The following is a 12,500-nucleotide window of genomic DNA, read 5'->3' as shown; positions in this document are numbered from 1 at the left end:
AGAGTGGTCACACTAGGGCACTTCAGAGAGCTGCTCAGTAAGAAGGGAGCCTACAGGTGTGTGTCAGAAACACAATATAATATCCTCCAGACTTACAGCACTCACTGTGAGGAAGTGTGTGTAATGTAGTGTATCTGTGTGTGTAGGTTTTTCTTTAAGAAAGCGAGCAACGAGTTTGAGTGCGGTGTTGTTTATGAGGAGGTGCGTGAGGAAGACGCCGTCCTGCCCGTGTTTGAGGGCAGAATCACTGGGAAGGTGGAGAAAATCTACTGACCCGCTTTATCTATCGTCTGTGTGTGTGTGTGTGTGTGTGTGTGTGTGTGTGTGTGTGTGTGTGTTTTGTTTTAAATCTCTATATTTTTGATGATGCATTATAAACTCACACTGTGTATTTTAATGTTTCATGACTCTGAGAGTTTTATTTTATTGACTATATTTTTGTAAATGTATTTATTGTATATTATTAATGTGAGTTCTGATCTTTGGACTTCCACTAGATTTACCCTCACTGATGATTAATTCTGTTGAGATTTATTATGATTTATTATGATTTATTATGTGATGATGTACTGTTATGACAGAATAGATAACAACGTTATTATGTACAGTGCTGTGAAAAACTATTTGCCCCCAACCTGGTTTCTTCTGTGTTTGTGTACATCTCATACTAAATAGTTTTAAAACAAAATCTAAGATAAAACAAAGGCGACCTGAGTAAACAGTAAATACAGTTTTTAAATGATAATGATGTTATTTATTGAAGCAAAAAAGTTCTCCAATACCAACTGGGCCTGTGTGAAAATGTATTTGCACCCATAGTTACTAATTCCTCAAATCTATGAAACTGCATTGATAATGGGGTTCAGCTGGACGAGACACAACCAGACCTGATTACTGCAAACCCTGTTCAATCACATCTACATTTAAATAAATGTTTTTCAACAGCATGAAGTTGGTTAAAAGATCTTATCCAGTAACACACTCTGGCAAAGTTGAAAGAGATTCCAGAAATGATGAGGAAGAAGGTGATTGAAGTACATCAGTCTGGGAAGGGTTACAAAGCTATTTCAGAGGCTCTGGGACTCCAAAGAACCACAGCGAGAGCCGTTATCTCCAAATGGAAAAACTCAGCACAGTGGTGAACCTTCCCAGAAGTGTCTGACCTTCCAAAATTCCTCCAAGAGCACAGCGACGACTCATCCAGGAAGTCACTAAAGAGCCAAGGAGAACATCAAAGGACCTACAGGCCTCTCTTACATCAGTAAAGGTCACTGTTCATGACTCCACTATCAGAAAGACACTGGGGGAAAACGGCTCCATGGAAGAGTGGTGAAGTGAAAACCACTGCTAACCCAGAAGAACATTAAGACTCGACTGAATTTCACCAAAACACTCCTTGATGATCCTCAAACCTTTTGGGGGAATGTTCTGTGGACTGATGAGTGGAAAGTGGAACTGTTTGGAAGACAGGGGTCCCGTTACATCTGGAGTAAACCAAACACCGAATTCCACAAAAAGAACATCATACCTACGGTCAAGCATGGTGGAGGAAGTGTGATGGTGTGGGGATGCTTTACTGCTTCAGGGCCTGGGCAACGTGCAGTAATTGAGGGAAACATGAATTCTGTTCTCTACCAGATAATCCTAAAGGAGAATGTCCGCTCTTCAGTCCGTAAACTGAAACTCGAGCGAGACTGGATTATGTAGCAAGACGACGATCCAAAGCGTAGGAGTAAATCCTAGTCCTAGAAGTAAGTGAGAGTCTGATCTCCAGTTATCAGAAGAGTTTGGTTGCAGTTATTGCTGCTAAAGGTGGCACAGACAGATTTGAAGTTTAAGAGGGCAATTATGTATTCACATGAGTGATACGTGTTGGATAACTTTTTTGCTTCAACAAAAAAAATTAAAAACACAACACAGAAACAGAAGAAATCAGAAAGCAAATACTTTTTGACAGCACTGTATGTTGTAATATACTGTGTATTTAGTGTCTTTTAGCAGCCAGTTAAATCCTTAGATACCAGATCTAAAAAAAGTGCCTTCAGTGTTAATAACTATCTGTACAAATCAACATTTTCCTTATTATAGTTATATTAATATACAGTAATAAGCCCTAACTTTCTGTCTTGCTGTAATGTCCATTATTTCTATGGTGAACTTTTGAAAATAAAACCTGTACACATCATTAAAAGACTGATGTATGTAAATCCACACGTAACCTTGGATAAAAAGAAAAACGTGATGTGAAGCGCATATGTCTGAAACATGTCCGAATCAAAGCTTCGCAGTAATTCCTTCAGCCTGTATAAAGAACGCGGCTGTAAACAGAGGAGAGAGGACGCATTTTACAGACAAATAACTTTTATATCATTTATTTTGATTTAAAATTATATTTGATTGAGAAATATGTGGTGTAGTTACAGAATAGTCACTCTGCTAGCCCCATCCACACGTTATTCTGACCTTAGGATTAGTAACGATTTCTGTACAGTCATGTGTAAAAATAAGTACACCCAATGGAAATTGTTGGCTTTTTTGACATATTTGCATATCTGCAGCTGATGCTGGCAGTTCTGGCGCGGTGTCTTGGGACTGCGGCTGCGGTGATGGTTTTGGACTACAATTGCTCAAACAGTCTTTGTGCTTGGGTCTCCATCAGTGGACAGTTCATGATTTCAGCAGAATAGACTTCATGTTGAGACTTTGGTGAATTTCCTGATTACACAGTTATAGAAGGGGTGTATTTATTTATAACCACACTATCCGGTGTCACCCAGATGAGGATGGGTTCCCTTTGTGAGTCTGTGAGTCAAAATATACCATTATTTAAAGCTCAATAGCATTTGAAGGGAATGATGATACCACTTTACAGCTGGTTGTGTGACTGTACCTCATTCCCTTCAAATGTTATTGGAGTAAGAAACGTTTAACAATGTCGTATGTAACTTTAGAGACGGTCCCTTAATTTCCGCACATCTGCGAATATCGAACGTCCAACATCAAACCAACTTTATTCCAGCTAAAAGAGACTGAAATGTTGTTAGACTGGTTTATTTGTTTATATTCTTCTTTAAAGATGTTATTTTATAATGTGTTCTCGCTGATTTTCATGAATTAGCAGTATTTCATTCGTGCAAGATGGCGACACTGCTCATTTCACTCTCCACCGCAGAGAAGCAGAAGAAGAAGAGGAAACACCAGTTTTACCCGCCTTCTGCGCTGTGATTGGCTACTTATTCGCCGGCTCTCCAGGACTGTCCAATCAGAAGGGCGCTCGTGAGATAAACTACTAGAGGAGGCAGGAAAAGTGGGCGGACGCGGAAAAGAAAACAAAGTGTCACTATCTTGCGCGTGCTTGTGAATGTGAGGAAAGCGAGTGGCTAACCGCGAAGCTAGTTCATTTAGCTCAGTGTATTTCACTTTAATGTAATTGTAATTAAAGATGGACGCGCTGGCGATAGCGCTGGATGAGGTGGCGTTAGAGGGTCTGGACGGTATAACTCTGAGTTCTCTGTGGATCAGGCTGGAGAGCCGGCAGCCTCCCTTCCCCCTGACTTTAGACGCCATGACTCGGGAGTACGTGTGGAGATTTCTGGTGTCCAGTGAAGATGAAGTGTCCTTTTACCTCCTCCCTCAGGACAGACCTCCAGTCACCTTATACGACCGGTCAGTCTTACTGATGTTCATAACGTATCACCTCCGAGTCTCAAACAGAGCCCTGCTCCCTACAGAAGTGCACTACCTAGGGCATAACACGTATTTTACACCCTATGTGCTTCAGGCTTAGTAGGGGGTACATACCCCCTGTTTAGGGTGAGCTCCATTAAAGCGCTAATCCAGCTTGTGATTGGCTGAGCAGATGCATACAAAGCTCCGCCTCCTGTTGATCCTGTGATTGAGAGTCAGGACCTACATGTGGCCATGTTAACATTTGTGTGTGTGTGTGTGTGTGTGTGTGTGTGTGTGTGTGGCCCATGATGGCGCAGGTTTCTGGAGATCGACCCGGAGACGGGGATCCAGGAGCTGAGGGGTGTGCCGCAGCCGAACCAGGACGTTTACCCTGCCAGTGTGGTGCAGGAGGATCCAGGGGGCATCCAGGGCTCCTGTCTCTACTACAGAGAGAGGAAGGACATGAACGGCCTCATCAGGACAGAGACACACACACCCCGAGTCTCACTGCAGGAGGCACATACACAGTCAGTACACACACACACACACACACACACACACAGTTGTTTGTAATAATTGTTTGTTTACTATGTACACTGTGTGTGTAGGTGTGGTGAGAGTGGTTAGTAATGGTGCTGCAGTTGTTTACTGTTTGTTTGTTTGTTTTTGTTTGTTTGTTGAGGTGGGGGGAGAAGCTGGTGATTGTGGCGAGTCAGCAGGTGAGAAGTCGAGCTCTGATTGGCTGTGAGGGAAACCCAGAGCTGAAGCTGAGCGACATGTCGTACTGTATCTTAGAGAGACTGGGACGAGCTCGCTGGCAGGGAGAGTTACAGAGAGACCTACACACCATAGCATTCAGGTACACACACACACACACACACACACACACAATGAAATAGAGTTTATTCAGACAGCTCTTCTCTGATTGGCTGTTCAGGCTGGACTCGGGGAAGATCCATTACCTGCGTAAATCTCTGGATAAAAACGGTCTGATCACCATGCAGTCACACGTCGTTCGTCTGCCTTCAGGAACTCAGCAGCACTCCATCCTGCTGCTGCTCAAACGCTTCCACATCGACAGGTACACACACACACACACACACACACACACACATACAGAGTAAAGGTAGTAAAGTGTGTTCGTCCTGTATCATGGTCTCAGGAGGAGTAAATATGACATCCTGATGGAGTCGACATCCAACATCCTGTCTGAGCTCCCCAACAACATCGGCATCATGATCAAACTGCGGGACCAGCTGGTGAGCTGTGTGTGTGGTGTCAATAAATGCTGTAACGTGTCTGTGTGTGTGTGTGTGTAGTGTCAGTAAACGCTGTAACACTGTGTGTGTGTGTGTGTGTGTGGTGTCAGTAAACGCTGTAACAATGTGTGTGTGTGTGTGGTGTCAATAAATGCTGTAACGTGTCTGTGTGTGTGTGTGTAGTGTCAGTAAACGCTGTAACACTGTGTGTGTGTGTATGTGTGTGGTGTCAGTAAACGCTGTAACAATGTGTGTGTGTGTGTGTGTGGTGTCAGTACATGCTGTAACTGTGTGTGTATATGTGTGTGTGTGTGTGTGTGTGTGTGTGTGTGTACTCTCTGCAGCACATCTGTGAGCGGACATTTAAGAGGATGTGTCAGTACATGCAGGCTGCTAAGATGGTGAGTGTGATCACACTTCCTCTACAGGAGTTAAACCCAGACGCTGGACCCTGCAAGACCAAGAGAGGTCAGTGTCTAACTCTATACATCTCTATACAACTCTATATACATCTCTATACAACTCTATATATCTCTCTATACATCTCTGTACATCTCTCTATACAACTCTCTATACAACTCTATATACATCTCTATACAACTCTCTATATCTCTCTATACAACTCTATATACAACTCTATATACATCTCTATACAACTCTCTATCTCTCTATACAACTCTGTACATCTCTCTATACAACTCTATATCTCTCTGTACAACTCTGTACATCTATACATCTCTCTATACAACTCTATACATCTCTATACAACACTCTATATCTCTCTATACAATTCTGTACATCTCTATACAACTCTATATCTCTCTGTACAACTCTGTACATCTATACATCTCTCTATACAACTCTATACATCTCTATACAACTCTCTATATCTCTATACAATTCTGTACATCTCTATACAACTCTCTATATCTCTCTGTACAACTCTGTACAACTCTCTATATCTCTCTATACATCTCTCTATACATCTCTCTATACATCTCTATACAACTCTCTATATCTCTATACAACTCTCTATACATCTCTATATCTCTCTATACAACTCTCTATACAACTCTCTATATCTCTCTATACAACTCTCTATACAACTCTATACAACTCCCTATACAACTCTCTATACAACTCTGTACATCTCTCTATACATCTCTATACATCTCTATACATCTCTCTATACAACTCTCTATACATCTCTATACAACTCTCTTTATCTCTCTATACAACTCTCTATACATCTCTATATCTCTCTATACAACTCTCTATACAACTCCCTATACAACTCTCTATACAACTCTGTACATCTCTCTATACATCTCTATACAACTCTCTATACATCTCTCTATACATCTCTCTATACAACGCTCTATACAAATCTATAGAACTCTCTATAGAAAGTTATACCTGCAACTCTGTACAACTCTATGTAGTTTTCTACCCACATTTATACATGACTAAACATTTATAAACAACTCTATACACAACTCTCTGTCCTGCTGTCTGATTCGATGTTTCTCTCTCTGTCCTGCTCTCTGATTCGCTGTCTCTCTCTCTGTCCTGCTCTCTGATTGGTTCTCAGGTACGGACATCCGTGTCCGCTGTTTGAAACTTTTGAAGCCGTATAGAAGAAATCCAATAGATGATGAGGATGATGATGAGAATAATGATGAAGATGGGGACGTCCCCGTTAAGAGGAACGTCCAGGCTCAGGCTCGTGATATTGAGCGAGATCTACTGGCTCAGGCTTATGAGATTGGTCAGTTTATCTTCATTGAGTGTAGAGTTTTATAGCACATAAAAATTCTACATTATTTTGATTAGGACATGAGCAGCAGTCTGAATGTTATTCCCAAAAACTCCACACAGGTTCTATTAGTAATCTGTTTTTACACTTTAAGTGTTAATTCGTTAGAGTTTTTTAGAGTGGTTATTAAACTGACATGAGCAGTGACTGACCGTGATCGACACATGCTCTCTGTGCTGTGATTGGTCGGTTCAGTGGTGACAACAGGACCTAAAGGAATTTCCAAGACGGTGTTAAGGGGACGACTGAACATCGGCAAACTGGAGAGCCGCATGATCTGTAGAGTCCTGGAGAGAAACCAAATGATTAAGGTAACACACACACACACACACACAACATATACGTGTCTTAAAATGTAAACATCAGTGGTAATGGTGTGTGTGTGTGTCAGGGTTTTATGGAAGACGAGGGGAGACAGCGTACGACGAAGTACATCAGTAAACTTTTTGTAGAGAAAAGCAAACTCAGCCTGAACTTCACTAAAGAGAAAGAACGCAGTGAGAAACTCCGAGCACCACAGGAGGACACGCCCACTCCTGGACTGGATATTGAGGTAGACCCCAAAGAAGAGGAAGAGGTCCTTCCTGCCAAAGGGCAAAGGCCAAAGGGCAAACCTGGCAGGAAGTCCAAATCAGCACCAAAAAGACAACAGAAGGAAGTTATGACATCACCACAGACATATTCCACACCCCTGAGGAGTGAGTGACCAAGCACACCTGGCCATAACTCACACCTGATCATAACTCAAACCTGGCCATAACTCACACCTGATCATAACTCACACCTGGCCATAACTCACACCTGATCATAACTCACACCTGGCCATAACTCACACCTGATCATAACTCACACGTGATTACAGCATGATTCTAGCTCATGTTTAATGAAATTGATTTAAATTTGATCTACTTGCCTGTAATTTAGAGAAGCAGCCTCCTCGTCCCAGAGTGGAAGGTAAGTCCTCCCAGGAGGCAGAGCTTAGTGAAGTAGAACAGAGGGATGATTCACTTATGAACCCGGACGTTACTGCTGACCACACCCCCAGCATCATCAACGACCAATCCAAAAAAGGCGAGGAGAGTGCGACGGTGTTCGAGGAATTCGACACTAAGCCAGGGGTTTGTATATATATAATGTATTATTATTATTATTATTATTATTATATATAAATATTTTCATATTTAGACACTGCATTTAGCATAATGTTGGCTCACTTAATAGCAAAGACGGCTAATTTTAGTATTTACACACAGCGGTTAGTGTAACATTAGCTCGCTAACTAGCAAACACAAAATCTTCAAAGCTCAAGGTAAAGAATTTAGGTTAAATGAAGTGTCACTAACCTTTGTGTCGTTTTAGTGAAAATAGTATAAACTGCCGCTTATATAACATTACTCACATACCACTTTTAGTATCGTGTTACTACCGTAGTACCGGTTTACCGTGCAACACTAATGTATAGATAGATCTAGAAGATCTAGATATACAGGTATACAGACAGATGGATAAAGGTGGATGGATGTTCTCTCGTTTCAGGCAAGTCCAACAAAAAGAAGAAAATTGTCATTTCATCAGACATATCGTGTACTCAAACGAAAGAACATTATTATAGAAGTCGTACGCAACCTGAAGGTTATCGAGGGGCTTTTCACGTGAGACACACACACACACACATCTACAAATTCTATAAATTACCACTCCTGTTTCCTGATTGACATTAAACACTGTGTCAGGCTGCAGAAGAAGCTGATGGACGAGGAAAAGCAGGAGGGTGTGAACACTAAAGTGTGTAAGAAAAGCATCCTGAGGCTGACTCGCACTCTCGCTAGAGAAGGATTCCTCAAATTGTATAAAACTACAGTAGTACAGGATGGAGTTAGCAAGAAGGTAATCACACACACAGACACACACATATGTGTGAAAGGAAGTATATGGACCAGATCCTGACCAATATTCTGACCAAGACTCTGAGTGACAAGACCCAGATCAATATTCAGGCAAACAAGTCCCAGACTCTGAGCACCAGTATCCAGACCCAGACTCTGAGCAGCGAGACCCAGACCCAGACTCTGAGCACCAGTATCCAGACCCAGTCTCTGAGCAGCGAGACCCAGACCCAGACTCTGAGCACCAGTATCCAGACCCAGACTCTGAGCACCAGTATCCAGACCCAGACTCTGAGCACCAGTATCCAGACCCAGTCTCTGAGCAGCGAGACCCAGACCCAGACTCTGAGCACCAGTATCCAGACCCAGACTCTGAGCACCAGTATCCAGACCCAGACTCTGAGCAGCGAGACCCAGACCCAGACTCTGAGCACCAGTATCCAGACCCAGACTCTGAGCACCAGTATCCAGACCCAGACTCTGAGCACCAGTATCCAGACCCAGACTCTGAGCAGCGAGACCCAGACCCAGACTCTGAGCACCAGTATCCAGACCCAGTCTCTGAGCAGCGAGACCCAGACCCAGACTCTGAGCACCAGTATCCAGACCCAGACTCTGAGCACCAGTATCCAGACCCAGACTCTGAGCAGCGAGACCCATACTCTGAGCACCAGTATCCAGACCCAGACTCTGAGCAGCGAGACCCATACTCTGAGCACCAGTATCCAGACCCAGACTCTGAGCACCAGTATCCAGACCCAGTCTCTGAGCAGCGAGACCCGGACCCAGACTCTGAGCAGCGAGACCCAGACCCAGACTCTGAGCACCAGTATCCGGACCAAGTCTATGAACAGCGAGACCCAGACTCTGAGCACTCTAGCATCCGGACCAAGCCTGATGATAATTAATGCTACATCTCTTTTAACAGGTTGAGTTTGTTGTTCATCCGTCCATCACTCCAGATGACCCCTTAGTGAGAAGTGCTATAGAGCAGGTCCGGTTCAAGATTTCCAGTTCCTACACAGTGCACCGGTAAAAATGGTTTTAGGAAACGTTACTGTCAAAGCAGCTTTACGTAAATCTGGGTCCAGACAACAAACGTATAGATGTTTTATAGGCCTGTGATCCTACCTAAAGCACCATGAGGTCACTTGACCACCGTAGTGGAGGTCTCTCTGAACCACAGGTGACTGAGTCTCCCCCTCTCTCTGTCCAACTCTAAGGTTGAGAAACAATGAAGAGAAGGCGAAGGCTCTCTCTCAGGAAGTGAATAAAGCAGGTTTTCAGGGAAAGACAGAAGAGAAGATGGGAGTGAAGGAGATGAAGGACTTCAAACCAAGCATAGGTGATTGTGTAGACCTTCAGATCAGGTGATTTCACCCAGCTCTTGTGACAGTAAAGTTGAATTTGTTGTCTTTGTGTGTTTATGTGTGTCAGTCCCAGGATTGAGTCGCTCTCTGGGTTACCAGCCAAAGATGCCCCGTTTCCGTATGGTCCACACGTTCCTGTGGTATCTAATCTACGGTCACCCTCAAAACAAATCCCGCCCTAGTGACCCCAATGCCCCGACTGTGACTCCTGACTCAGAGGTCACCCCCGGTGTGCAGGACATCCCCCAGTCCCCCGGTACAGCAGTGGTGCAGGAGAGTGCTGACACCGCGGCACCTGAACACGAGCAGTTCACAGGTACATTAAAGAATCTCATTCACCAGTCAGATCTCAACAATCTCGTTCACCAATCAGATCTAATCTCCTTCAGCCAGTCAGATCTCAACAATCTCGTTCACCAATCAGATCTAATCTCCTTCAGCCAGTCAGATCTCAACAATCTCGTTCACCAATCAGATCTAATCTCCTTCAGCCAGTCAGATCTCAACAATCTCGTTCACCAATCAGATCTAATCTCCTTCAGCCAGTCAGATCTATTCAGTCTCATCTAATCCATGTAATTTACTACTTAACATGCTACATTACGGTGTGTTTATATATATATATAGAGAGAGAGAGAGACTGGGGAGAGAGAGACATTTTTTATTTCTTTTATTTGTCTTTTTCGTTTTTCTATTATTCTTTTTTTTAACAATTCTTATTTTTTTTTGTCTGTTTTAGTAATCCTGTGTTTATTTGAATTGTTGAATAATTTAAATTTTCTTTTTGTCTTTCTTTCTCTCCCTCTCTCTCCCTCTTTCTCTCTGTCTCTCTCCCTCTCTCTCTCCACCTCTCTCCCCCCCCTCTCTGCAGTGTATGCTAATGAGCTGAGTTGGAAGCGGTATATTCCTCCCTTGCCGGTTCACAGAGAGTTTGGGTATGGTTGGGCTTTAACCTCCGATGCTCTCATCTCTCTTCCTCTCAGTGTGTATGTGCAGATCATCCAGATCAACTACAAGGTATACACACACACACACACACTACTGCAAAGAATGATACTGTACTTAAACTACACTGCTGTAAAAATACTGTACTATACACTACTGCTGTACAATATCACTAATACTATACTGCTACGCCTATACTGTGTCACTAATAATATACTTTACACTGTTATTATATGTTATAGTTTACTATAGTGTTCTACAATATACTAACACTAAACTGTGAAAAATACTATACTGTGTTATACACTTCGAGTTGCACTCAAAATTGTGCAGATCAGGTTTATTGTTAGAATGTACAGACTTCCAGCTGTTTGCGATGAACACATCAAACAAAAGCAACTGAAATAGTTCGACACGACGAACGCTTGAACTGGTTTCCCCAAATTCAACTGAAAATGTAAATTATAATGATTTCTCTAGTCTCAAAATTATTCACCCCCCTCATGGCAATCATCTTTAGTATTTAGTAGCGCTCCTTTTGCTGTTATGACCTGCTGTAAACGAGATGCAGAGCTTCTGCAGCGTTCCTGAGGAATCTTCTCCCGTTCCTCATGAGCACTGGCCTCCAGTTCAGTAATATTCTTGGGTTTGCGTGCTGCATCCGCCTTCTTCACATCCCACCAGAGATTTCCTATGGGGTTCAAGTCAGGTGACAGTGATGGCCCTGTAGAATCTTCCAGGACGACTTCTGCACCCAAGCCTTTGTGGAATTTGAGGTACGCTTGGGATCGTTGTCCTGTTGGAAGGTCCGATGATGCCCAAGCTTCAGCTTCCTCACAGACGGCATGAGGTTTTCTCCTAGGATTTCCAGATACTTCACTGAATCCATCTCGCCTTCCTCACGCTGCAGGTTTCCAGTGCCGGAGGATGCAAAGCAGCCGCAGAGCATCACCGAGCCCCCACCATGCTCGAATCAAACTCATAAACTATACAAAAACACTTTACTACTAATACTTATCATATTGGTGTGTGTGTGTGTAGGTGGATGGTTTGGAGGAGTATTTGAATGACCCAGTGAAGCAGCATTACCTCATCAGGTTCCTCCCATCTAACATTAAAACACGCCTATTGCACCGACGGTGTGTATACACACACTACACACACACTACAGACACACACACATACTTCCTGTCTCCATTGTAAATTGACCACTTGTATTAATAATGAGCTGTGATTGTTTATTTTTTGTGTTGCTTATATTTAATGTTTGTTGTGATGTCATTTCCTGTCCAAACAGGAAGTACTTCTTCAATTTCTATGAGAACTTACAGAAGCTGTGCTACATGGGCCTTCTACAGTTTGGGCCCACTGAGAAGTTCATGGATAAAGATCAGGTAATGCACATACACCTGTCTCACACACATGCTACCTGTCTCACACACATGCTACCTGTCTCACACACACGCTACCTGTCTCACACACACGCTACCTGTCTCACACACACGCTACCTGTCTCACACACATGCACCTGTCTCACACACATGCTACCTGTCTC

At 43.1% G+C, this 12,500-nt stretch overlaps 2 protein-coding genes across 2 annotated transcripts in view; both read left to right on the top strand.

Moving 5' to 3' along the window:
- Positions 1-611, top strand: part of LOC128601849 (axin-1-like) — a 5,802-nt gene extending 5,191 nt beyond the window's left edge. Inside the window, exons 6-7 of the mRNA XM_053615244.1 lie at positions 1-56; positions 147-611. The exon at positions 1-56 is cut by the window's left edge and continues 82 nt beyond it. Coding sequence (XP_053471219.1) covers positions 1-56; positions 147-273 — 183 coding nt within the window. The 3' untranslated portion in view covers positions 274-611. The remainder of the gene's footprint in view (positions 57-146) is intronic.
- A 2,627-nt stretch (positions 612-3,238) lies between these two features.
- Positions 3,239-12,500, top strand: part of LOC128602456 (general transcription factor 3C polypeptide 1-like) — an 18,672-nt gene continuing 9,410 nt past the window's right edge. Inside the window, exons 1-18 of the mRNA XM_053616267.1 lie at positions 3,239-3,666; positions 3,987-4,196; positions 4,352-4,528; positions 4,607-4,750; positions 4,832-4,928; positions 5,273-5,396; positions 6,520-6,696; positions 6,940-7,055; positions 7,136-7,442; positions 7,669-7,862; positions 8,281-8,396; positions 8,478-8,631; positions 9,559-9,662; positions 9,854-9,975; positions 10,068-10,316; positions 10,872-11,017; positions 11,987-12,084; positions 12,243-12,339. Coding sequence (XP_053472242.1) covers positions 3,443-3,666; positions 3,987-4,196; positions 4,352-4,528; positions 4,607-4,750; positions 4,832-4,928; positions 5,273-5,396; positions 6,520-6,696; positions 6,940-7,055; positions 7,136-7,442; positions 7,669-7,862; positions 8,281-8,396; positions 8,478-8,631; positions 9,559-9,662; positions 9,854-9,975; positions 10,068-10,316; positions 10,872-11,017; positions 11,987-12,084; positions 12,243-12,339 — 2,856 coding nt within the window. The 5' untranslated portion in view covers positions 3,239-3,442. The remainder of the gene's footprint in view (positions 3,667-3,986; positions 4,197-4,351; positions 4,529-4,606; positions 4,751-4,831; positions 4,929-5,272; positions 5,397-6,519; positions 6,697-6,939; positions 7,056-7,135; positions 7,443-7,668; positions 7,863-8,280; positions 8,397-8,477; positions 8,632-9,558; positions 9,663-9,853; positions 9,976-10,067; positions 10,317-10,871; positions 11,018-11,986; positions 12,085-12,242; positions 12,340-12,500) is intronic.

This window comes from Ictalurus furcatus, chromosome 26 (assembly GCF_023375685.1).
Source record: "Ictalurus furcatus strain D&B chromosome 26, Billie_1.0, whole genome shotgun sequence".
Lineage (NCBI taxonomy): Eukaryota > Metazoa > Chordata > Actinopteri > Siluriformes > Ictaluridae > Ictalurus > Ictalurus furcatus.
Note: the sequence above shows the minus strand (reverse complement) of the source record. Positions and strands in the feature narration are given on the sequence as shown.